Here is a 20,559-nt window from a genome sequence, read left to right on the forward strand (position 1 = left end):
CACGTACGTACGTACCTGATCAAGTTGCAGGTAGTGATACAAGAGTACACAGAGCATGCACATAGATATAACGAAACCCTGAAGACATGCAGCGTAAAAAAGAAGAAAAAAAAGGCATCGATCGACTTCTATTCCCCCTGCTCGAGACGGCCGGTCGGGACATGCAAACGGTAAGTGTTAAGGATGCATGTATGGGTGCCCCAGGTCACATGGATCCACTCGATTAATTTCCATGTGAAATGCGTCGACCGGTGACCCAGCGGCAGCTCCGGCAGCGATCGAATCCTACTGTCTCCCTCACCAGGTCACACCTTGGGGAGTTCGTTGGGACCATGCCATGCAGCACCCACACGCGCGCCGAGGCGAGGCGACCTGCAGCTGTTGGTTCGGCTTCCGGGCTTCGGCACGGCACGCAGGGCCGCGGATCGTGTGTGCACAAACCTTTACGGTTGTGTGGCTGTGGGCTGAGCGACGCACCGGATCGACATGTACGTACGCTGTCGGGAGCCAGTTAGTTTAGGTTAGATTTTTGAAGTGTTCTAATTCACTCTTTTTTTTAAAAAAAATAGCCATTGATTTTTTATGGGCGCTGCTATCGGTCGAGGTGGAAGTGAAATTTTCGCATGTACACATATAATTTATTAGAATCGTTTATTTACGTTAAAATTTATGTTAAAAAAAATAGGTAAAAAATTATAGAGTGAATGAGCAAAATGAAGTAACGTATACACATATATCAGGTGAAAGTGATAGACAGCTGAGAAAAACAGCGTGTGCACAAACCCTTGCGTGTACGTACGCTGTCGGGAGCCACAAGCCAGCCGATGGATGAAGCCATCTTTTGCTGGATGGATCACGTACATAGATGTGGAGGCAGTTCGTCCAAAGCCCTCGATGAGCCGCATACACCTGCTGGCTGCTGGTGGCACGCCAAATCGATAGAAAGGCGTTCAGCTGAAGCGGTAAAGAAAGATAAGTCACCAGTCCATTCTAACCGTGCCAGATTTTAACCGAACCAGGAGCAGAATTGAACCCATTGTTGTTGCCATTGCACTGACCTGCAGGAGCAGAGACGAGACGAGCCACACATTCGACTGGAGCCAGACAACATGCCCTGCCGCCGCGCGGGGGCACCCCATGTGCGGTGCGGCCGCTCGTGACAGGTCCACCCGCTCCGACTCCGACTCCGACTCACTCCAGGCCAGGCCAGGTGCCCAGGTCGGTCTGTGACCTGCGAGTGAGTGCAATGCAGAGCACGCGGGCCGTCGTACGCTTTAGCCTGCAGGGATGTACGTGCCGTGATGGGCTTGGACCCCATGTGTAGTCAGTACAAAGTAAAAATTTTAAATGACCTTAGGCACGCAATATTATTCTTTTATGTTAAGAAAAATAAAAGATAGATAAATATCACATGAAATAGATGAACGACTGAGATAAGTTTGCATGCAAGTGCATGCGGTTTTGCATTACTAGTAGCCACTAGCCATACTCCTAGCCATACTCCAGCTCGTCCCATCGGCTAGTTAGTGCATGCAGGAATAACAGATAGCATTTAATTTTGCTCTAAAATTGTTTCAAGTTAAAAGTTTGGAATCAAGAATTTCTCCTGGAAAACCCGTTCAAATATATATATTAGGACGTGGTTTGCATTCGCCGATAAAGAACTAACAAGAAAGACTTGGTAGCAATGCGCAGCCACATTCCATGACTCGATCATTATTAATGGATATGTAGACATCAGGGCCTCAGGAATTTGATCACGGGCAGCAACTGCTAGATGGGGCTGATAGTGATAACAACCTCAGAGCACATGCCTCATGGCACCGCACGCCAACATGGGGATAGCCAATGATAAATTCTTCGATGTAGAGTGAAACAATGATGTGCACGCTAACAGGGTTTCTATATTCCAGTCATCTGATTTTCCCCCTTTTTAGGCAACGTCCTCAGCTATCTGATCGGCATCCGATCACACGGAGATCCTCTTCAATCCCCCACCTCCACTCAACTATCCAATCGGCATCCGATGACACACAGATCCTCTTCAACGTCCCACCTCCACTCTCTATCGCGTGACAACTGCCCTTGATCCCTCACCCTACATGTCTCCGACGATTCTCATGCCATCAGATCCGAGCCCGCTACCCAGCCAACGTATCCTTGCCTCCTCCACCGCCGCCCCCCCCCCCCCCATCGACCATCCTCCATCACCTACAACCGCCCATCGACCATCCTCCATCACCTGTGACCGACGACATCCCCACCGCTTCACACCCGCACCCTCTGTCATACCACCCTGCCGCCCACCTCCCTCCATCTAAACCCAACAACAGATAAATCCTCACCAAAAAGCTGATACCGCCAACCCCAAAGCCCTAACCACGATAGCCATCGCACATTCACACATGTTTACACCCATCGCTTGAATGTCCCACTTGCGCCGAAATCACACCCGAATAAAAACAAAGTGCGGCTTTTGAGTTTTGAGTAACAGATTATACACAAAGTATAAATGGGATCTAAAGATGGGCACAAAAATCTTATAACTCAGGATCGATCCACAAAATTGCTTCAACGTGCATGAAGTCCGTTACATTGATGATCGGCTCAACGTGCAAACCTTCCTCTACAATAATTTTCAAGAAAGAAAGATAGAACTCCGGCAGATTGGGCACGAAGATCCCATGCTCCACTACAAGAAAAATCTTCTCCTGCTTGTATCCATGTCCGGCTGTAATTTGCACGAGAATTCACGCCATGTCAGCAAATCGTCAGGTAGAGTGGTAGTGTGGACGTGAGATGGTAAATGAGCAATAGTACCTTGTGAACCCACTCATACTCTCCGCTTTTTGTGTCGAAGGTCCCATGTTGCAAGGTGAGCAGCTTCAGAGTGAAGCGAGGACCACATTCCTATGTCATCAAAAACAGTTTGCGGTTACTGCTAAGAAACAGTTGCAAGGTGAGCACCTTCAGGGTGATGCTTTAGGGGGGGAAGGGAGAAAGAGGGGGACACATTTTGAACTATTATTCTTGAAACATACTCAGGAAAAAAATAAAGCACCAATTAAACCTTCAGAATAACTGAAAGCAGTTGAAAACTTCAATTCTTCAGTTATATATGAAAATACGTACTGTCATCCTGTCACATACCAAACTCAAGTAGGGAGTAAAGAAGCTCACATACCTGAAGGCGGCAAATCACTTGCTTCTCAGCTTGGCTTTTGCTTTCGGATGTCTTAGCTTTCTTGTCCTTCGAAGCAACTTTGCTTTCTTTTGTCTCAAAGATGTACCTAGTATCAACATTGCACAACAAAAATTTGAATGCTGACTAAAAATTACCAGGTACAACATACTTCAATACACGTAATCACTAGTGACTAACAAGATAGCATGATTGAAAAGGAATTCCACAAATCAGCTAGTCTACGAGCTTAAGGACATGCCAAACTAGTACTAATTCTCAGCAACATGCTTTTTCCCGCTAGCATTTTGATGTGCGCACCTGTGATGACGGAAAAATATGTAGTCTCGCTGATTATGGAAAGTCACAACTCGGCGCCCACGGAAGTTGGGGTCTTGGGGGAAAAGAGATTGTATCATCCTGAAGAAAGAAACAGGGAAAAGGGACATATGAAGAAAATAGAGAGAATCCAAAATAGCAAAATACCGTAAGGTGATTATTCCAAGATAATAACAGACGTGAACATGACTCATATTAGAAAAAAAATACTCTTCTACTTAAATCATAAAAGGGGAACCACATAAAATCACCCTTTTCTTCAAGAAAAGGAACAAGTTCTCAAATCACCTTCCAATACGATGACCAAGGCGTGTAGTGAAATTGTTCAACACTAGCTCTGGCTTATGACTCGTAGGGTTGCCATGGTTCTGCAATATAAAGAAGTAAACAAAAAGGGCAAATCAAAGTAGCCTAAAATGCTCTATAGTCTACAAGATTCAACTGCACTTATTTATACTGAAAAAACAAATCCAAAAGACCAAATGCCAGTTAACACAAGAATAACAAATACGCCGATTTCAGTGAATTACTGAATAAAATCTAGATATACATAGAGCTACCGAAATAAGTAGTTAGCAGTCCAGAGGCAAAAGGCGTATATTTTTCAAATTTCCGTCAGCCTAGAAAACTGTTAAACATGACCATCAACCCGACTCCAATCTTGCAATAATTTATATAATGCTGTAAAGCATGCCAAAATTGAAACAAGGACATGACTATGTCAGACAGAGATGGACCAGCCTATCGCAGACATACCATATGACATGGAACATAGCCATATGCATGTTTCGTTTTTTGGGGGCAAAACTCATATGCCTAAGGCAAACTAGATACAACCTAGAGACAAGTAGGATTGAGTAATTGATGGCAACTTTATGTCAGTTCATTGTCCTTGGACCTATGTAAAAACTGTTAGTGGTGTAACAATGGGCAAGTGGGCATGCCTCGGTCCTTACCATTAGAGGTGCTATCCAAACCACATGATTAGTTTGATATTATTCATCTTTGTGCAATGTTTGGTCCCTTAAAAAAGGAATTATAGTGTATGCAATGTATGATGCCTCTCAGGTATAAACCATCATACTGTTATGCTTCCCATTGTTTTCCTTGACTAAAACAAAATAGGTAGACCCTAAAAAGCGGATGTAGATAGGATTGTTGTGTAAAAGCAATACTCTTTTCCAGTTTATAACTATACCCTTCCTCGCAATAAAATTGAGAAATTGCAAGATTGTTATCCACTTATTTAAAATATTGTGCTCAAATGTCGACAGATTCTTCTAAATTATTGACAAGCTAAAACGTGGATGGAACAAGGGAGGGCATCTAGGCTCTCCTATAGATTTCAATACTTATACAGGTGCAAAAAATAAAAATAAAATATTAATGAAATTAACCTATTGCTTGCAGTTTTCTCTCTCTCGTGCATGTACTACCATAATGTGTGGTAAAATCTGGAAAATGGTTGCTTACTGGGTCGCAACTCACAACATGAAGACATCAAATGACTGTTGCAACTTCCAATTAAAGTATTATACCAAGTTTGGCTAGTCATTCCGCAGAAATAAGGTACAGATAAAGTACCTTTATGTCCTTCCGCAGAACAAGTTTGGATAATTTGAAATGTGCGGTAGGGCCATCAGGTAAGCCAATGATCAGTAGGGCGTCTGTGACATAAAAAAGATGTCACAAAAAGCAGAAGTGTGACAACTTTCCAGTAAAAATATGATGAATTCATACCAGGTTCCCTTCGATTTGTGTGGACAACGATAAGTGAGGTGAAATCCCTATTCTTCGCATATTCCACAATCTGAAACGAAATGTATTTGAATGCTTGTGAAAAGATGCCTCATTGAACCAATTGAATAAAAAATTAGCTCAGTAATGTCATACTTTTTTGAGTTCATATGTTCCCCTTTTAACATAATGAGAATTCGGTATGATTTGCATTAACTCCTCAATAAAGGCAGGCCCTCTCTGGACATATGCAGCAGAAAGTATATTGTTAAATGGAAGAATACAAATTATGAAATTATCGCAAATTGAGAACCAGCAGAACAAGATATGGAGAAGAATATAATTCAAGAAGCAGGTATAAGAAGCACAGAAAACACATACCCCTGAGTTGAAGCGGCATGTGGTAATCAATACTTTCGGGGTTATGTGCTGTTTTAGAACTGCATTGAATTCATCCGCATCATTACCCGCAAACAACTGCAGACAGGAAAATTTATTCCATAAATTGTAAGTCTAGAAACTGTGTAAATTTGACATGATAATCTAAGTAAGCATTCAGCAAAACACCAATGAGAGTATGAAACTAGAAACTGAATAACATTTACACAGTGGTACAAATGAGCATTCATCCCAAGGGAAAAACATGAAACAATATAAAGACATTAACATGTCTGCAGAAACATAATACACTAATAGAGATTCCTAATGCTTTCCAAGAGGAAGTGTTACTTCAGCTGTGCCTTTTTTATGAATGTTTTTATGAATTGGACATTTTAGTTTGGCAAAAGTAGTCTAAATATCTGAATCCGTTCCGTCTTCCTGCTAAATTTAATAAGACAAGTACAGTATTAGTTGCAATGCTTTTGTACCGTACTAACATATCAATTGGTATCTAGGTATACACATGCTATATGCATGGTGTCACCAACACGCTTGGCCAAATCCTACTGCAACATGCTTGCTTTAGCTGAGTTACAAAAAGTTGCAGGCGTGCGGCCACATAAACAACTGAACATACCTCAACCTTGACAAACGCATAGTGTGCCACCTTACACTTACTTAATCATCTATACAAGAGAAACATGTCATTCCCAAACCTCCTATCCCTACCTACAACCTCATACTTAGCCCAAACATCCAAAAAGAAAATCAATGTCCATACCTACAACATCATACTTAGCCCTAACATCCAAAACAAGAATCAATGTAGTTCCAGTTCTCTCACAAAACTAACCTAACACAAGCAAACCGTTGGGCTCATAATCATAAGTACATACGCTTAACCAAAACATTTACTGAAATGCGACAAAGTCAGCAATTCAATACTTGGCTTGGTCACACCATTCCAATTAATCAATTAATCAAACATGACGGCGGACGGCCCCTACGAACCTCCTGATCGTCGGGCCGGCACACGGTCTCATCAGGCTCCCTGGTGTTCTCGATCGTTCGCGGCACCTGCCTCTGCGGCGGCTGCAAACACCCAAAACCGTCAGAGACAAACCAGAACTCCAAACTCTACATGAGGGGCGGGAAGTTCGAAGAGCTTGCTTGCCTGCTCCCCAAGCTCCATGGCGCGCCGGGCGGCCTGGTCGCGCTCGCGGGCGAGCTTGCGCTTCTGATCCTTCTTCTCGCGCTTGATCTTGGCGTGCAGCTCGTTGCGCTTGTCCTTGTTCTTGATCTGAGACGGCAGCGTCGATTCCGCCTTCTCCTTCTTCGGCTTCTTGTCCTTCCGTCGCTCCCTCCTCTCGCCCTCGTCGCCCGGAGGCGGCGCATCGGCGAGCTGCTTCCGCTTCTTCTCCTTCGCCATCGCCGCCGAGGTTGCTGCGCCTGTGCGGCGAGGGTTTAAGCTTCGGTGGCGGCGGCTAGGGTTACGGGATAGCGAGGCGGGAGCGAGCGCACTGAACGGCGTGACGCGTGGGACGAGGAAGTGAACAGATCGCCCAGGGCTTATTGGGTCGCGGCCTCAGCGGATTTGGGCCTTATGCCTTGGGCCTGGGCTGTTAGGATGAACGGTACTTTTATACCTATACTAGCTAAGTATCCGTATGCTACAATAAAAATTAGTATTAAACGTGATAACATTAAGTACAAATTTAATATATAGAGATGTGGATATGCTATGAGAAGCGTTGCCGAACAAATATATCAGGAGTGATGCCGTGTTTGATTTCATATATGATACGAAAAGGAGAAATATATTATCTGTTAATTTCCCTCCTAATTTCTTCATTTATTTAACTGGTAACGAGATGGGGATACTGGAGGACAAGAATGAATAATAAAAATAGATAAATTATTCAAATTTTATGAGGTTTTATCAGATAAGAGAAGAGTATGGCAGAAGAAGGGGCGTATGAACCAACTCATGTTTTATATTGTAGAGATATACTCAGCTGAAGCTCAAGCTAACCATAAAAACCTATTTTTCTAGATTTCAGAGACTAACATCTGAGCAATTTATAGTCGACGTTGATTTGGAGCTCATTGTCAGGTTAGCCTTTGGGGTGAGGGTTGATTTAGAAGGTTCTTTCGTCAATAGGTTTGGAGGAGCTCCTGAGGAGGAAGGCATGCCTAGTACAGGATGGAGACTAAAAATGTCCAAATGGGCCGTGCTTACTGGGCCGGCCCGAGGCACGGAATTGTAGGCACGGCCCAGGCACGGTCCGGCCCAAGCCGAGATGGGCCGGGCCGGCACGGCACGAGGCCACAGGCCGTGACTAGGCCGAGCGCGCGGTTCTTGCAAACGCGGCATCCAGTTCTTGTATGGGTCCCCGATGCTTAATTGAGACCGCGGGACACGGATCGGACGGTTGTCGGGTGCCCAGTGGGTGGACGATAAATGAAATAACGACCACCCCGGTCGTGTGCGCCGAGAGATGGCGAGGGAAGAGGGTTCCCTTGACGCATGGGTGTAATACCTCGGGGACTACTATAAATCTGAAATGTCATTTAAACTAACATATACGATTATCGGAATTTAAAGAAAAAGTTGGCAACATCTTCTCTGAAATTGAAGTTATAACTGGTAACATCATACAGAGAGATAGATAACAGTTTATTGATCATCACATTAGCAACATATAAATCCTGACAACAAAGAAACATATCTCGATCATACATCCAAACCACCATAACCCAAATCATATATCATAGGACAAAGTCTCGCCATATGATAGCATAACAAGTTTGATCAAAAGATAAAGGTGAATGTGCAAGAGACGTGTAGCTATCTATCCCACATGCGCATCAAAGTCGAACAAAGTACTAGTATCAACAGAACCAACTGAAATGATACATGTCACCACGGTCCACGCCCTCGACTACAAATGTAGCGTAGACTCCAAGAGCAGTATGTCATGAAGAAGTCCCCGTACCTGAACGAGTCGATGCGGAACCCCACTACAGAAGCACCAGAGCGCTGCCTACCAGCTGAGGACGATGTGGGTTCCCAACACAACTTGGAGTTAGGGGTATTCCTGCACACCACGTCCATATGGTTCTCCTGACCATATAAGGAGCACCTCTCGCGCCACGTGCATTCGCTGCGACGATGCGAATCACCACAACTGAAGCATATCATGCCCATGCTAGACTGGCAGGCTTGGCAAAAGGATGGGTCTGAGGCACAATCCCGCTTGAAGCACGTGACGGCCCAGAGCCACCACGGTTAGGCTAGTAATGGTAGTTCTTCCCCTTCTTCTGCATAGGGCCACCAGAATACCCTCCCCTTTCCATAGAGCCTCTGGACTGGTCTCCACCGAAAGTCTTGCGAAGATCGTCAGTGCAGTTCATCTGCAACTATACACCAAGCACCTGATCCACCAGCGAACGAAAGTTAGTGATGGGTAAAGATGTCCAAATGGGTTGTGCTTACTAGGCCGGCCCGAGGCACGGCCCAGGCACGGCCCGGCCCGAGCCGAGATGGGCCGGGCCGGCACGGCACGAGGCCACGGGTCGTGCCTGGGCCGAGCGCGCGGCACGGCGGGTAGGCACGGCACGGCCCGGCCGAGTCGGGCCGGCACGGGCACGGTCCGGCACGGCACGGCCCGGCTCAGGCACGAGTGGCCCAGGAGGCTCGGCCCACCGCGGGGGGCACGGCCCGGCCGGCACGTGGGGGCACGATGGGCCGGCGGGGGCACGCAGGTTAACCCGATATTTTTGAATTTTATAGCCGTTTTTTGACCGTTTGAGCTCCAAAAAATTCAAATTTTTTTTTGCAAAAATCACCATTTTTCACCTATAAATAGAGGAGCAGCTTGCCCTTCCATTCCACACCAGCAACACCATTTTCTCTCTTGTTTCCTCCTCTCATTCTTGTCTCAAAGTTCCTGAGAATTAACGATAATTTGGCAAAATTAGTTTGAATTGTTGCAAAAAAATCCGAGCAATTCCAAAATCGTCATCCTGCTGACTTGCTATCTTGAAGTTGAAGAAATCTTGGTGATTTTTTTGCATCGTTGTTGAGTCTTATTTTTTTATTAGTTTTATTACTTGATTATTTCTAACTCTGAATATTTGCAATTTTTGTAGTGTCATTCGACATTGATCATGGATGCCGGTGATCATGATACATCCATAGATCATGATTTTTTTCTCCAAGGACTCACAGGGGACTACGGCCCCTTTGATACCAGTGCTGCAGGTGATGATGGACCCGACGGTGAACCTCCAGTTGGTTCACATCCAGATCCAGGTGATGCAGTAGCAGTTCCATTGTCAGGCTCTACAAGTGCGCACACATTAGCAAGCAGCGGGTCTAAAAGATCAAGAGCCGGTACTTTCGAAGTTTGGCAAGACTTTGAAAGGATCTACAAAGAGAAAGATGGGGTAAGTGTCAGGTATGCTAGGTGTTATATTTGTAAAAATGAATTATCTGCAAAGCCCTCGGGTGGAACGGGGCACTTGAAGAGGCATGCCACAAGTTGCAAGCGAAAGAGTGGAGCAGCCATGAAGCAGACGGTGTTGCAGTACAACCCCGATGGCTCTGTTCATCATTGGGAGTACGACTCTGCCAATGCTCGAAAAGAGCTATATCGCTTCATTGCAAGAGCGGATCTATCACTCAATATCGGTGAGTCTGTTGCATTTGAAGATTATATTAAGCAAGCTCATAATCCTAGGTTCACGCATGTTTCTAGACAGACAACTAGTAGGGATATGGTAAAATACTACAATGCGTGTCGTAGCAAGCTTAAAGAAAATGTTGCAAACATGTACATTTTTAGTTGCTTTGACCTCGAACATATGGGCAGGTAGGGCTAGAGAGGATTATCTTAGTGTGGTTGCTCATTTTGTTAATAATGATTGGGAATTAGAAAAGAGAATAATAGGTTTTCGTTTGATTGACAACGCGCATACTGGTGAAAATATTGCTGAAAAAATATCTCAAGTAGTTGCAGACTTTGGCCTCATGAATAAAATATTTTCTATCACTTTAGATAATGCCGGTGCAAATTCTAGAGCAATGGATATTCTTACTCCGTTGTTTAGTACTTATGCTGAATCTTTCTTGTTACATCAATGTTGTGCTTGTCATATTATCAATCTTATAGTAAAATCCAGTTTGAAGAGGTTGTCGCGATACTTAGAAGATTTTCGTACTGCAATATCTTTTGTGAACTCCTCTAACCAACGAATTGGAGCATATAAACAATATTGTGTTGCAACGGGTGTGCGTCCACGTAAGTTTGCTCTGGACATGCCGGTGAGATGGAACTCTACTTTCTTTATGCTTAAAAATATTATACCATATAAGAGCACATTTGGTGTGTTTATTCATACACATTACCATCAGCATGGGGGTCAAACTTTACTCACGGAAGCGCATTGGTATGTTGCTGAAAGGATACTGGAGTTTCTTGAATTTTTTTATGATTCAACTGTGAGTTTATCAGGAGTTTATTATCCAACATCTTGTTTAGTAGTGCATAATATTGTTGAAATTGCTACTCATTTAAACAACTATGAATATGACAATCTTCTAAGAGATTGTGTAGTTCCTATGAAATTTAAATTCTTAAAGTATTGGAAAGAAATTCCTTTGTTATACGTCTTTGCCTTTTATTTTAGATCCTAGAGCTAAAATTGCAGCTTTCTGTAGAGTTCTCGCAATTTTAGGTGATGCTCTTGGCCATGATTATTCTAATTATTATACTATGTTCGTTCTAAATTATTCGAAGTTTATAGTAAATATGAAACAAAGTATGACGGAGTTCGCCTGCAACGACCTCCACTAGTACCCACAACAACTAAGAAGACGACAACGTGGGGGAAAATATTTGGTGCAGGTTCTTCATCAAGAAGTTCAGACTCTTCGTCACGATCGTCTACGGGCACCGGAATTCCAACATGCGGAGGGGAGCTAACTACCTTCATCAACAGTGACGTTATCAGCCACGAACAAGAAAACTTCAACATACTGCAATGGTGGCATGAGCACAAGACGAATTATCCAGTGCTTTCACTGTTAGCGTAAGATTTGTTAATGGTTCCTGTATCTACAGTTTCTTCTGAGGCTGCCTTCAGTCTTACAGGAAGGATAATCGAAGAGAGAAGAACAAATCTGTCAAGTGAGATGGTTGAAATACTCAACATAGTAAAGGATTGGGAATAAGCTGAAGCACGAATGCAACACACTGCAGAAAATACTGAGCTTGAAGAATCATTCCAAAATTTGTATCTAGATGCTGATGAGAACGTGTAATTTCAAATTTTCTGAGCTAGGTTGTACTCTTTTTTTCTTTGCTAGAAAGGTTTTTAATGAGGCAACCTATCAATAAAGCTCATTTTTAGAATTAATCATGTGCCCCTATTATTTTTAAGTTTTTTTATTCATGTTTTTTGTTTATTTTTTTAAAATACCCCCCGCGGCCCCACCCCCACCTATCTCTCCTCTCATCGTGGCCAATAAATACCATCTACTTCATCTCAAACTCCATGTATTCTCATCGCCCACCCTGCCCACCCATATCTCTTTTCCTATTTACTAGCCAAGTAGCCAGTAGTCACTTCACATCAAGAAACCAAATCCATATTTCAATTCATGGATCAAGACGCCGAGAACTCGCGTGCATGGTCATGGGTGTGGCAACATTTTGAAAAGGTCTTCAGAGAAATTAACGGGGAACAGGTAAGATTTGCTAAGTGTAATATATGCAGCAAAGAAATAGGTGCCAGATCTCCAAATGGAACGGGACACTTGAGGAAGCATATTAAAAATTGCAAGCAAAATTCTGGGGTTTCTAATGTAACCATGTAATTTTCGGAGCATAATCATAGGTTGTACTCTTTTTTCCTTCTAGTAGAAAGGTTTTTAACGAGGCAACCAATCAATAAAGATGTTATGTATTTATTTTTCTATATTTTTTATTATTATTTTGGATTTTTTTAGCTATTATTTTTTATTTTTTTCTATTTTTTTGAGTGCTGACGGGCCCAACGTGCCTCCACCGTGCCGGCCGGGCCCGTCGTGCCTCCACCGTGCCGGTCGAGCCCGTCGTGCCAAACGGGTCTGTCGTGCCTCCACCGTGCCGAACGGGCCCATCGTGCCGGCTGGGCCCATCGTGCCGACCGTGCCGTGGGCCGGCCCGGCACGGCACGGTGACAGTTGGGCCGTGCCGTGGGCCGACAGCTCGGCACGCGGGCTGGCACGGCATGACCCGTAACAGTAAATGGGACAATCGGGCCGTGCCGGGCCGGCCCGATTGGCCCATTTGGTCATCTTTAATGGAGAGCAACAACGACAGTGGAGGAAGACAAGGTGGGGGAGCAAGGTGTTGTGTGCAACGAGTGAGAGAGGGGAGAGGAAGATGACTCGTCGGAGAAGATGAACAATGGATAGACATGGGATGTTCGTTGGATGAAAATCGAAGGGTTGAGAAACATCAACTAGATTGATGGAAAAAAACAGCCGCCTACAGTTTAGCATCTTCCCTTTTCACCGAACCAATTAACCAAATGGCAGAAGAGAAAAATCAGACTATATGTCATATGTCCTATAGACTATTATTTTTTAGACAACTGTAAGTATCGTTAATTCATCCTGATATCTCTATCCCTGATTTTGATTGCCACTCTATAGTTATGACCATCTACTAGTATTCTTTTCACAGTTCCATATCCTTTTTTTCTGTTCCCAGCACCTACATCTATCATCAAACAAGGGGACACTGAATATCTCCATAGATGAATTCATGCTAGCACATTTGAGGCGGAAGTTGAGAATAGTGGAGTGCTCATACTAGGTCAAATGCACGAATCGAGATCTCTTGACGTCGAAGTCACCGTAACGTTGTCATTGACATATAGGTCCGACCTCACTCATTAGCGACGTGTGATATCAGGGATCCTGATCCAGAATGCACATCCAACATAAGAGCTCCCACTTTGCATGTATTGGTTCGCACATGCATATGTCATGTTCGTTTTGCTCAACTTTTCTATCAAGTCTACACCATGACATGTCGTTTAAAAATTTAGAAAAGGAACGTTCACTACCAGATGCAATGATCGAATTTTCGAACGGTGCTCAAACCTCCAAACTAGATAAAAATTTAATGTATTTGTTATGTAGAAAATGCTACGTCTCAAAAAGAGAATAATTCAACTTCACCGTCGTATCTGCTGATAGAATATGTAAATGACACTTGTAATAAATCAAAAGTGTAATCAGGTATTAAAATTTCTTCGAAAATTCATAAATTTAAGAGAAGAGTAAAATATCTAATTCTGAAATTTTCTTTCACTAACATATGAGACTCACGTAGCAGAATAAGAAAAATGATTAAAATTTTGACGATTATTTGTGAATTTCAGCCTTTTCGTTAATGAATGGAAAAAATGTAAAATGGAATCCTGAGTGTAATAGCCTAGTCACGTTGATACGCTGCCATGCATAAGTTCCAAAATTAAAAAGTAGGAAGCATTGAACATTTGAAATATTGTGAAAAATGTCTTTTAGTAGCCAAAATGTCGCAGAAAAAGCTCTTTAAAAGACGTTTTTTTAAAAGAAAAACCGGGAGATATTGGACCGGACCCGATCCGACGACGACACTATCCGTTCCCACTCACACCCGCGGTCTCCGCCGATCGAAGCTTCCGGCGATGTTCCCGTGCGGCCCCCTGGCGCCGCCGCGCCTTCTCGCCGTCGTCGCGCGGCCGGTCTCCGCGCGGCCGCCGCCCTTGTCGCTGCGCGTGGTGCGGTGCATGGCGAAGGAGCGGCGGGTGCGGATGGTGGCGAAGCAAATCCAGCGGGAGCTCGCGGACATGCTCACCCGTGACCCCATCCTGCAGCGCGCCGTGCTCCCCGAGGCCGCGCTCGGCGCTGACCGGTACCTCTCCTCCCTCACCACCATCGCCGACGTCGAGCTCTCCAACGATCTCCAGGTTAGGTCGCCCGCCCGTCACGCGCTCAAATGACGAGAGTTGGCGATGCTGAATTCCGACGTGTGCAGGTGTGCAAGGTGTACGTGTCCGTGTTCGGGGACGAGAGGGGGAAGAAGGTGGCCATCGAGGGGCTCAAAGCCAAGACCAAGTACGTCAGGAGCCAGATAGGCAAGCGGATGAAGCTGCGCCTCACGCCCGAGATACGGTTCATCGAGGACGAGTCCATGGAGCGTGGAAGCAGGGTATGATTCAAACTTGTTTCGTTTTGTCAAACATTGATGCGTTACTACTTACATGGGACAATTTTGTTCTGCTCTGGCTAAAAGCAAGCACAACCAGCTGCGCAATGGAATTCCCCTTGTTCATTTCGTTTCACTAGTTTATACTCAATTAGTACATGTACCTTATTCACTGCCCATGCTATTTGGTAACATTGTTGCCACCACATTCCAGAGCTGTCGACACTTCAAAGTTTGGCAGCCATGTAAACACCCCCTATGATTCACTTAACCTTTGTTCGTCATCATTTCTGTTCCGGTGTTCCCTTACAAGTTGCAACACAGAGACTGTGTTTTGCTTCTTTTTTGAACTTTTAAAAGTATCTGCTGTGCAATTGTAGGTGACAAATAGAACTATCCTTATGCTTTATGTGAATAAGAATCATAAGCCATGTGCGAGACTGCGAGGCAACTAAATCAAATTCTGGAAACTTTTCAGATTTATGTCACAAGCCTATAAAATGAACAATTTGATGGGCTGCAGGAGCTGTATTGCAACACAACGAATCATCCCACTGAGAAAATTTCTCACAGAGTTTGCCATCTTTGTAGATCCTTGCTATACTTGACAAACTAAAGGAGGAAAGGGAACAACAAGAAGGAAATGATGGAGAAGAAGATGCAGAAGGTTCAAATATATCAGAAGAAGAAGATGGTGACTGGGACGCAGACGAGCCAGATGAGGAGGATATCATTTATGTAAAATAGCCAATTGTGTGTTCTTGGAACTTGGTTGCTATTCATCCTTCCTCAGAACACAGCAGGTGGCCTTTTAAAATTCTACGCGTTGTAAATTCTAGGCCCTGACCAAGCACTTAATGATCAGCTTAGGGATTTATATTAACACTTACTCCTTTCAAGTATCATGGTTTTGGAATATTATTCTGTTTTTGCAGATTGTCGAACAGCAAATCTTAGCTGATGTAATGCATATGCACAATGGTGTAAACTACTTTGCAAGTCATGGGAGAAAAATTAAGTTGCCAATAACTGTTGGCAAGTAAAAAAAAAAAAACAATTAACATTGAGTTTGTGATCCTTTGCAAAACCAGACCAATTTGATTATTATTATTTATTTAAATCAACATAGGCTCAGCATTTATTATTTCCCAAGATAAATGGCATATTAACACTGTAGGAAATAATATGATAATAGCACGACACGCATATTGAACCAGTTTCCTTGTTATTTGAAGTAACATCTAGAATAAACCCTGGCTTTAAGCTATTTTAATTGTTACTCCTTACTTGCATTACGTTGAAATTCAGCAAAGCAAATGACAAATGCATCTGACACTATGAGACAATGTTTGAGACATATATATCTTCTGTGTTCATGTTTATTTCTTCTTCCCTTCCAGTGCATGTTTTTTCCCTTGGAAGATATGCATGGATAATTGCTCATCTCCGCACCTCCACATATTTTTTATATGACTGCGGGAAGATGTCGCTAGTTGTAATGGTGGTAGGCTGTAGTAGGCATGATCTATAGTCAGCACAGATGATTCTGTGTAGAGTGCATACTCAGGCTAGCTTTTTATTTTTTTAGAAGTTTACTAATATACTTACTAATGGAAATGTTCTAATTGGTACAGCTTATGTGTTCAGTTCTTTTAGAGTTCGATCCTGCGAAGTTGAGAACTTACTGCTCACCTGCTTGACAAGGTGCTCCGGAGTATCTCAGCACTTGAAGCAGGCCATATCACATCTTTGTTGCTGATTAGAAGCAGGCCATATCCTCTTTCTCATGGTTGTAAGTCCGGAGGATATTTTGAAGGGGAATTCGGAAGACATATCATCATATTCAGTTTGCTAGATTATGGTATCTGACCATCGATGAAAGGCAGTTTTGACTGATGTTCATCTTTGTTTTATGTTGACTAGGACTTGTTATATGTGTTCCTGATATGTCTACTTATCTTACTAAATATCAATTTTCATTTTATTATATGGTCAGGAACAGTCTTGTACCTCTTTCCCTAAGTTATTATGTAATAGATAATATCAGTTTGATGTAATGATAAAGGAACACTTTTCGATCTGGGCTAGTACAAATGACGTGGATATAGTTACAAATGTACCTCCATCTGAGCTTCTTTTGGAAGATAGTAGTCCTTCAGTTCAGAAGGTGCATTGCACTTTAGTTGATCTAATCTGTCGTGGACGCTTACGAGCATTGCGGTGATTCAATCTTCTGCATGTGCTTGATTTGGACACAGGCTTTCTGAATATTGAACAGCATATTTGCCATTGTGAAATTGCAATGGCTGGTAAGGGCACATCTGGCAAAGCATTCAGCTGAACACAAAGCTACAAAAGAGGATGAGGTGCATGTTATAAGCACAAGTAACTCAACTTAGGTGGTAGTCCTATTGTCTTATCATGTGAAGTTTATATCAGCTTCTTGTGTATTTTCCTTCAACGTCATAAGAGTATTATTTTTATGTTGTAATCCAGGGGTTACTGTGTCAGGAGCCTCCCGCACTCCTTCACAAGTATTAGCTGTTATTTTCTTTTCATGTTCTCTCTTTTCTCCTTTTCATGCTAGATAACTGTTGCTACTTTGGTATCTAAACCACTCTTGATAAAGGAATTTCTCCACTTACCCGGACTTTTTTTCATAGCACTATTTTCCCTCCGAATGTGATTTACTGAAATTTAAATCAAGCATATTTTTATACCAACCTATGTTTAAACAGTTATGATTTCATGTCTTTACACTGTTACAGCTGGTTAGAGTAACCTGATGTTACACACACGATCAACATCTTAGATGCCCCTTAAATATGGCCTTTCCATCTACATTTTCGTTTTGGGTGGAAGAAAGTGTCCACAGACAACCGAAGAAGGCAAATCAGACCACAAAATGTTACATATATTTTTGTCCAAGAGGTATGATAAGAATGCTTATGCCTATTTTTGTGACCTGCCTTCTTTGTAACCTGCCTTCTTTGTTGTTTGTTCACCAGATTTTGGAGAGGGCACACCAAATGGATTAAAAAAGAACGTGATAATTCCAACTGTAAATCATTGTGAAGATGGTTAGAGATGTGGACTGTTGTCATCAAGTCAATGATCTGATTCTAAACTGCTATTCGTTTGTGGCAGTCCATAGGAAATAAGTGCATTGGTCTTGAGTAAAAATCCTCGATAGTGTTCCCATCTCATGGGCAAAAGCTTCTGAGGATGTCAATATTCTTGAGATTGAGGCACCTGCCATGGTGCAAGTTAACCATAAGAAAGATGGGAGAAAGCCATGTGGATACTGTATTTTCTTTATCAGTAGAGTATCAGCCAGTGTCAGTGGATGAACAAGGTACTGAACATATACCGAATGGTCTACTTGTCCACCAAGAAGTGTGCAACTAACACCAACACGATATCAAGAAAAGCCCAAAAGGATCACCAAATGTGTGGATATATGTCATGTTGGATTACTTAGAAGTTAACCATGATGTGACCGGAAGAACCACCGAATGTCCTACTTTGCCTTTTTGTCATAACAGGATCATTTGGCTTTGGTTGTGCAAAGTAAGCATGTAGGGCATGGAGGAATCAGTGAACATACTAAAAGTTATTCAGAAGAAAACCACTTAGGGAGCCCTGGTGCTGTTGCTGAAGGGAATGGCCGATTAATCACAGAGGATTAAACTGTTGCCATGACAATTGATTCGTCTTTCCGCATTACTGAATTTCGCAGTGACGAATCCAGGCCTGCTGCTGCTGAAGCATTTTCTGAATCACAAAAGGCTAAATACTTAGCTACGGCTTACTGCTGCAGGGCGCATGGACCAGGAAGGACCAAAATTTGGATATCTAAAAAGGTTCAGCATCAAGCAAGCAGTGCAAGACAAAGTGGAAAAGCTGATAATTGTCTCGTCCGATAAGAACAAAAGTACCATGAGATACAATAAGTGTTTTAAGAATCACAGAAAGCTCACCCAGAGATCTGAAGGACACAGAACAAACTCAGTAGTGTAGCTGAGTGGGGTGTTATTCCTAAACCGAGCTACAAGGAAGTTCTTATAAAAAAAAAAGCTACAAGGAAGTGACAAAATAACAAGAGATAAAGGCTGTTCAGCTCCTGCGCAAATAATGATTACAATTATGCGTGACAACCAGCCAAAGAAGAGATACTCCTTGCTCCTTGAGAGCCTGAAGACAGATTCCATCCCTGCTTCATTGATCTGTCGATGTCCCGTGCACAACTCTACTCTGTAGCTGGTAATGCATTCCGGTCTGCTCCTTGTTTCACTGGTAAGGCTTTTGACAACTTGCCATCTCTCAATTCACGCATCTCATTTTCAGGACACAAGTGCAAGCACAGCAGTGTTCCTTTAAGTATGATTACTGTGAGAATATTAGTCGAATGACGGTTCAATCTTTGCCAGGCCTAGAAACTGCAAACAGCCTGATTAAGCATACAAGTGTTGCTTCCTACTATTTTCTCACTGCGGTTTTCTTTGCCATCGTTTTCCAGATGCCACCGACAGCTAGAGCTATCTCAAAAACTCTGCAGTGCCTTGAGAAAAAGTGTACATTTTCAGATCTCGAGCAGGACGGCTGTTTGAACTCTGTGAAAAGAACAACAGGTGTGTGTACTTCCATGGCACCGACGATTGTCCGAGAGCTTTGCTTCGACATGGCACGTGCCTGCAGAATGCCATCGTCCAGTGCAGAGCTTAATCTGCAGCTCCCTTCTGACCTGAACTGAAGATGGTCGGCTCCAGAAGCCTATGCTCTGCAGCTTTGCTTAGTTTAAGGGCAACTAGACTGTGCTAGCTTTTATTATTGTAGATGTGGAGAGAAAAAAAGTAGGTGCATTAGAGATAAGAGCTAGCTGGTAGCTCTTATTTTGCTTACGTGAAGGAAAATTTTGAAGAGCTGGCTCTTGATGTAGAGAAATCAAAAGATAGTTCTAAGCATTATGAGATATGGAGAATTGAGAACAAAGAGACCTATATAAATTTTAAAAAGTGTGCTGAGAGAAATATGGCGTAGCAGCTAGCTATAACTATTGAAGATGCTCACCGTTGGTAGATCTGATGGATGCAGTGATTTAATTTATAAAAGTTTATGGGATCCGTGCCCCAGTTTGGTGAATTTTGGGGAAAATGGTAGTGAAAAAGTAGTAGTGCAATGAACCAGGTCCAAGTCAATGCATTGGGATGGTGGTGGATGACAGAATCGAGGATCCAGATGGTCTAATTATGGATTATCACGATTTGGATTACGAGAAGAAACTATTTCCTACTGGATTATAGATCGCGAGATTTTGTAATACAATATGAATGGTAAAAATAAATTTTTCTATTGTAATCGTTTATTTTTGTTTTTACTGTTGAGATTAGAATCTATAATAAAAAAAATAAGCCTAAGGCCTTCTCCAACAGACTCTGCATTCGCAAGTTTTTTTAGTGCTACAGTAAAAATGCCGGTCGATTTCTTGCCGTTTCCATCTCCAATGGATACCGTTTCTGCCGCTACAGTGATGCGGATGCTGCATTTTTGCCGGACGGAGGCTGCATTTTTGCGGGAGATGTTGAGCTGCCGTATCACTGTACCGTGCATATGCGGGTGGGTCCGAGGAGAAGAAGAGAGTAATAGAAGGTAGAAAATAGGGTAGCTGTTGGAGAT

At 43.0% G+C, this 20,559-nt stretch overlaps 2 protein-coding genes across 5 annotated transcripts; one reads left to right on the forward strand and one right to left on the reverse strand.

Annotated features, from left to right (window-relative positions):
- Positions 1–2,528: 2,528 nt before the first annotated feature.
- LOC133926192 (uncharacterized) lies at positions 2,529–7,192 on the reverse strand. Its single transcript, XM_062371986.1, has 11 exons — positions 6,813–7,192; positions 6,650–6,730; positions 5,639–5,734; positions 5,414–5,497; positions 5,261–5,330; positions 5,105–5,187; positions 3,809–3,888; positions 3,503–3,601; positions 3,185–3,290; positions 2,821–2,910; positions 2,529–2,731 (listed from the first exon to the last, which is right to left on the reverse strand). Exons 1-11 carry the CDS (start codon positions 7,065–7,067, stop codon positions 2,693–2,695), a joined length of 1,083 nt encoding a protein of 360 aa, XP_062227970.1. The 5' UTR covers positions 7,068–7,192; the 3' UTR covers positions 2,529–2,692.
- A 7,083-nt stretch (positions 7,193–14,275) lies between these two features.
- LOC133926193 (probable ribosome-binding factor A, chloroplastic) lies at positions 14,276–16,963 on the forward strand. Of its 4 annotated transcripts, none has more exons than XR_009911064.1 (4): positions 14,276–14,644; positions 14,713–14,886; positions 15,475–15,686; positions 16,518–16,963. XR_009911064.1 is itself a non-coding variant. In XM_062371987.1 (3 exons), exons 1-3 carry the CDS (start codon positions 14,363–14,365, stop codon positions 15,628–15,630), a joined length of 612 nt encoding a protein of 203 aa, XP_062227971.1. In that variant the 5' UTR covers positions 14,276–14,362; the 3' UTR covers positions 15,631–15,785. The 4 variants fall into 4 exon arrangements, 1 of the variants encoding a protein (XP_062227971.1); XR_009911063.1 differs by having other exon boundaries at positions 16,531–16,963; XR_009911065.1 differs by having other exon boundaries at positions 16,588–16,963.
- The last annotated feature ends 3,596 nt before the right edge of the window (positions 16,964–20,559 follow it).

Source organism: Phragmites australis, chromosome 8 (genome assembly GCF_958298935.1).
Source record: "Phragmites australis chromosome 8, lpPhrAust1.1, whole genome shotgun sequence".
NCBI classification, from domain to species: Eukaryota; Viridiplantae; Streptophyta; class Magnoliopsida; order Poales; family Poaceae; genus Phragmites; species Phragmites australis.

Bases quoted from the DNA above. Each gene is read 5' to 3' on its own strand.
- LOC133926192 (XM_062371986.1), bottom strand. From the start codon at position 7,067: ATGGCGAAGGAGAAGAAGCGGAAGCAGCTCGCCGATGCGCCGCCTCCG. The intron at 3,291-3,502 runs GTGCGCACATCA...TGTTGATACTAG, and splicing joins ATATTTTTCCGTCATCACAG to GTACATCTTTGAGACAAAAG. The intron at 2,732-2,820 runs GTACTATTGCTC...TGCAAATTACAG, and splicing joins AGTATGAGTGGGTTCACAAG to CCGGACATGGATACAAGCAG.
- LOC133926193 (XM_062371987.1), top strand. From the start codon at position 14,363: ATGTTCCCGTGCGGCCCCCTGGCGCCGCCGCGCCTTCTCGCCGTCGTC. The intron at 14,645-14,712 runs GTTAGGTCGCCC...CGACGTGTGCAG, and splicing joins AGCTCTCCAACGATCTCCAG to GTGTGCAAGGTGTACGTGTC. The intron at 14,887-15,474 runs GTATGATTCAAA...CCATCTTTGTAG, and splicing joins CCATGGAGCGTGGAAGCAGG to ATCCTTGCTATACTTGACAA.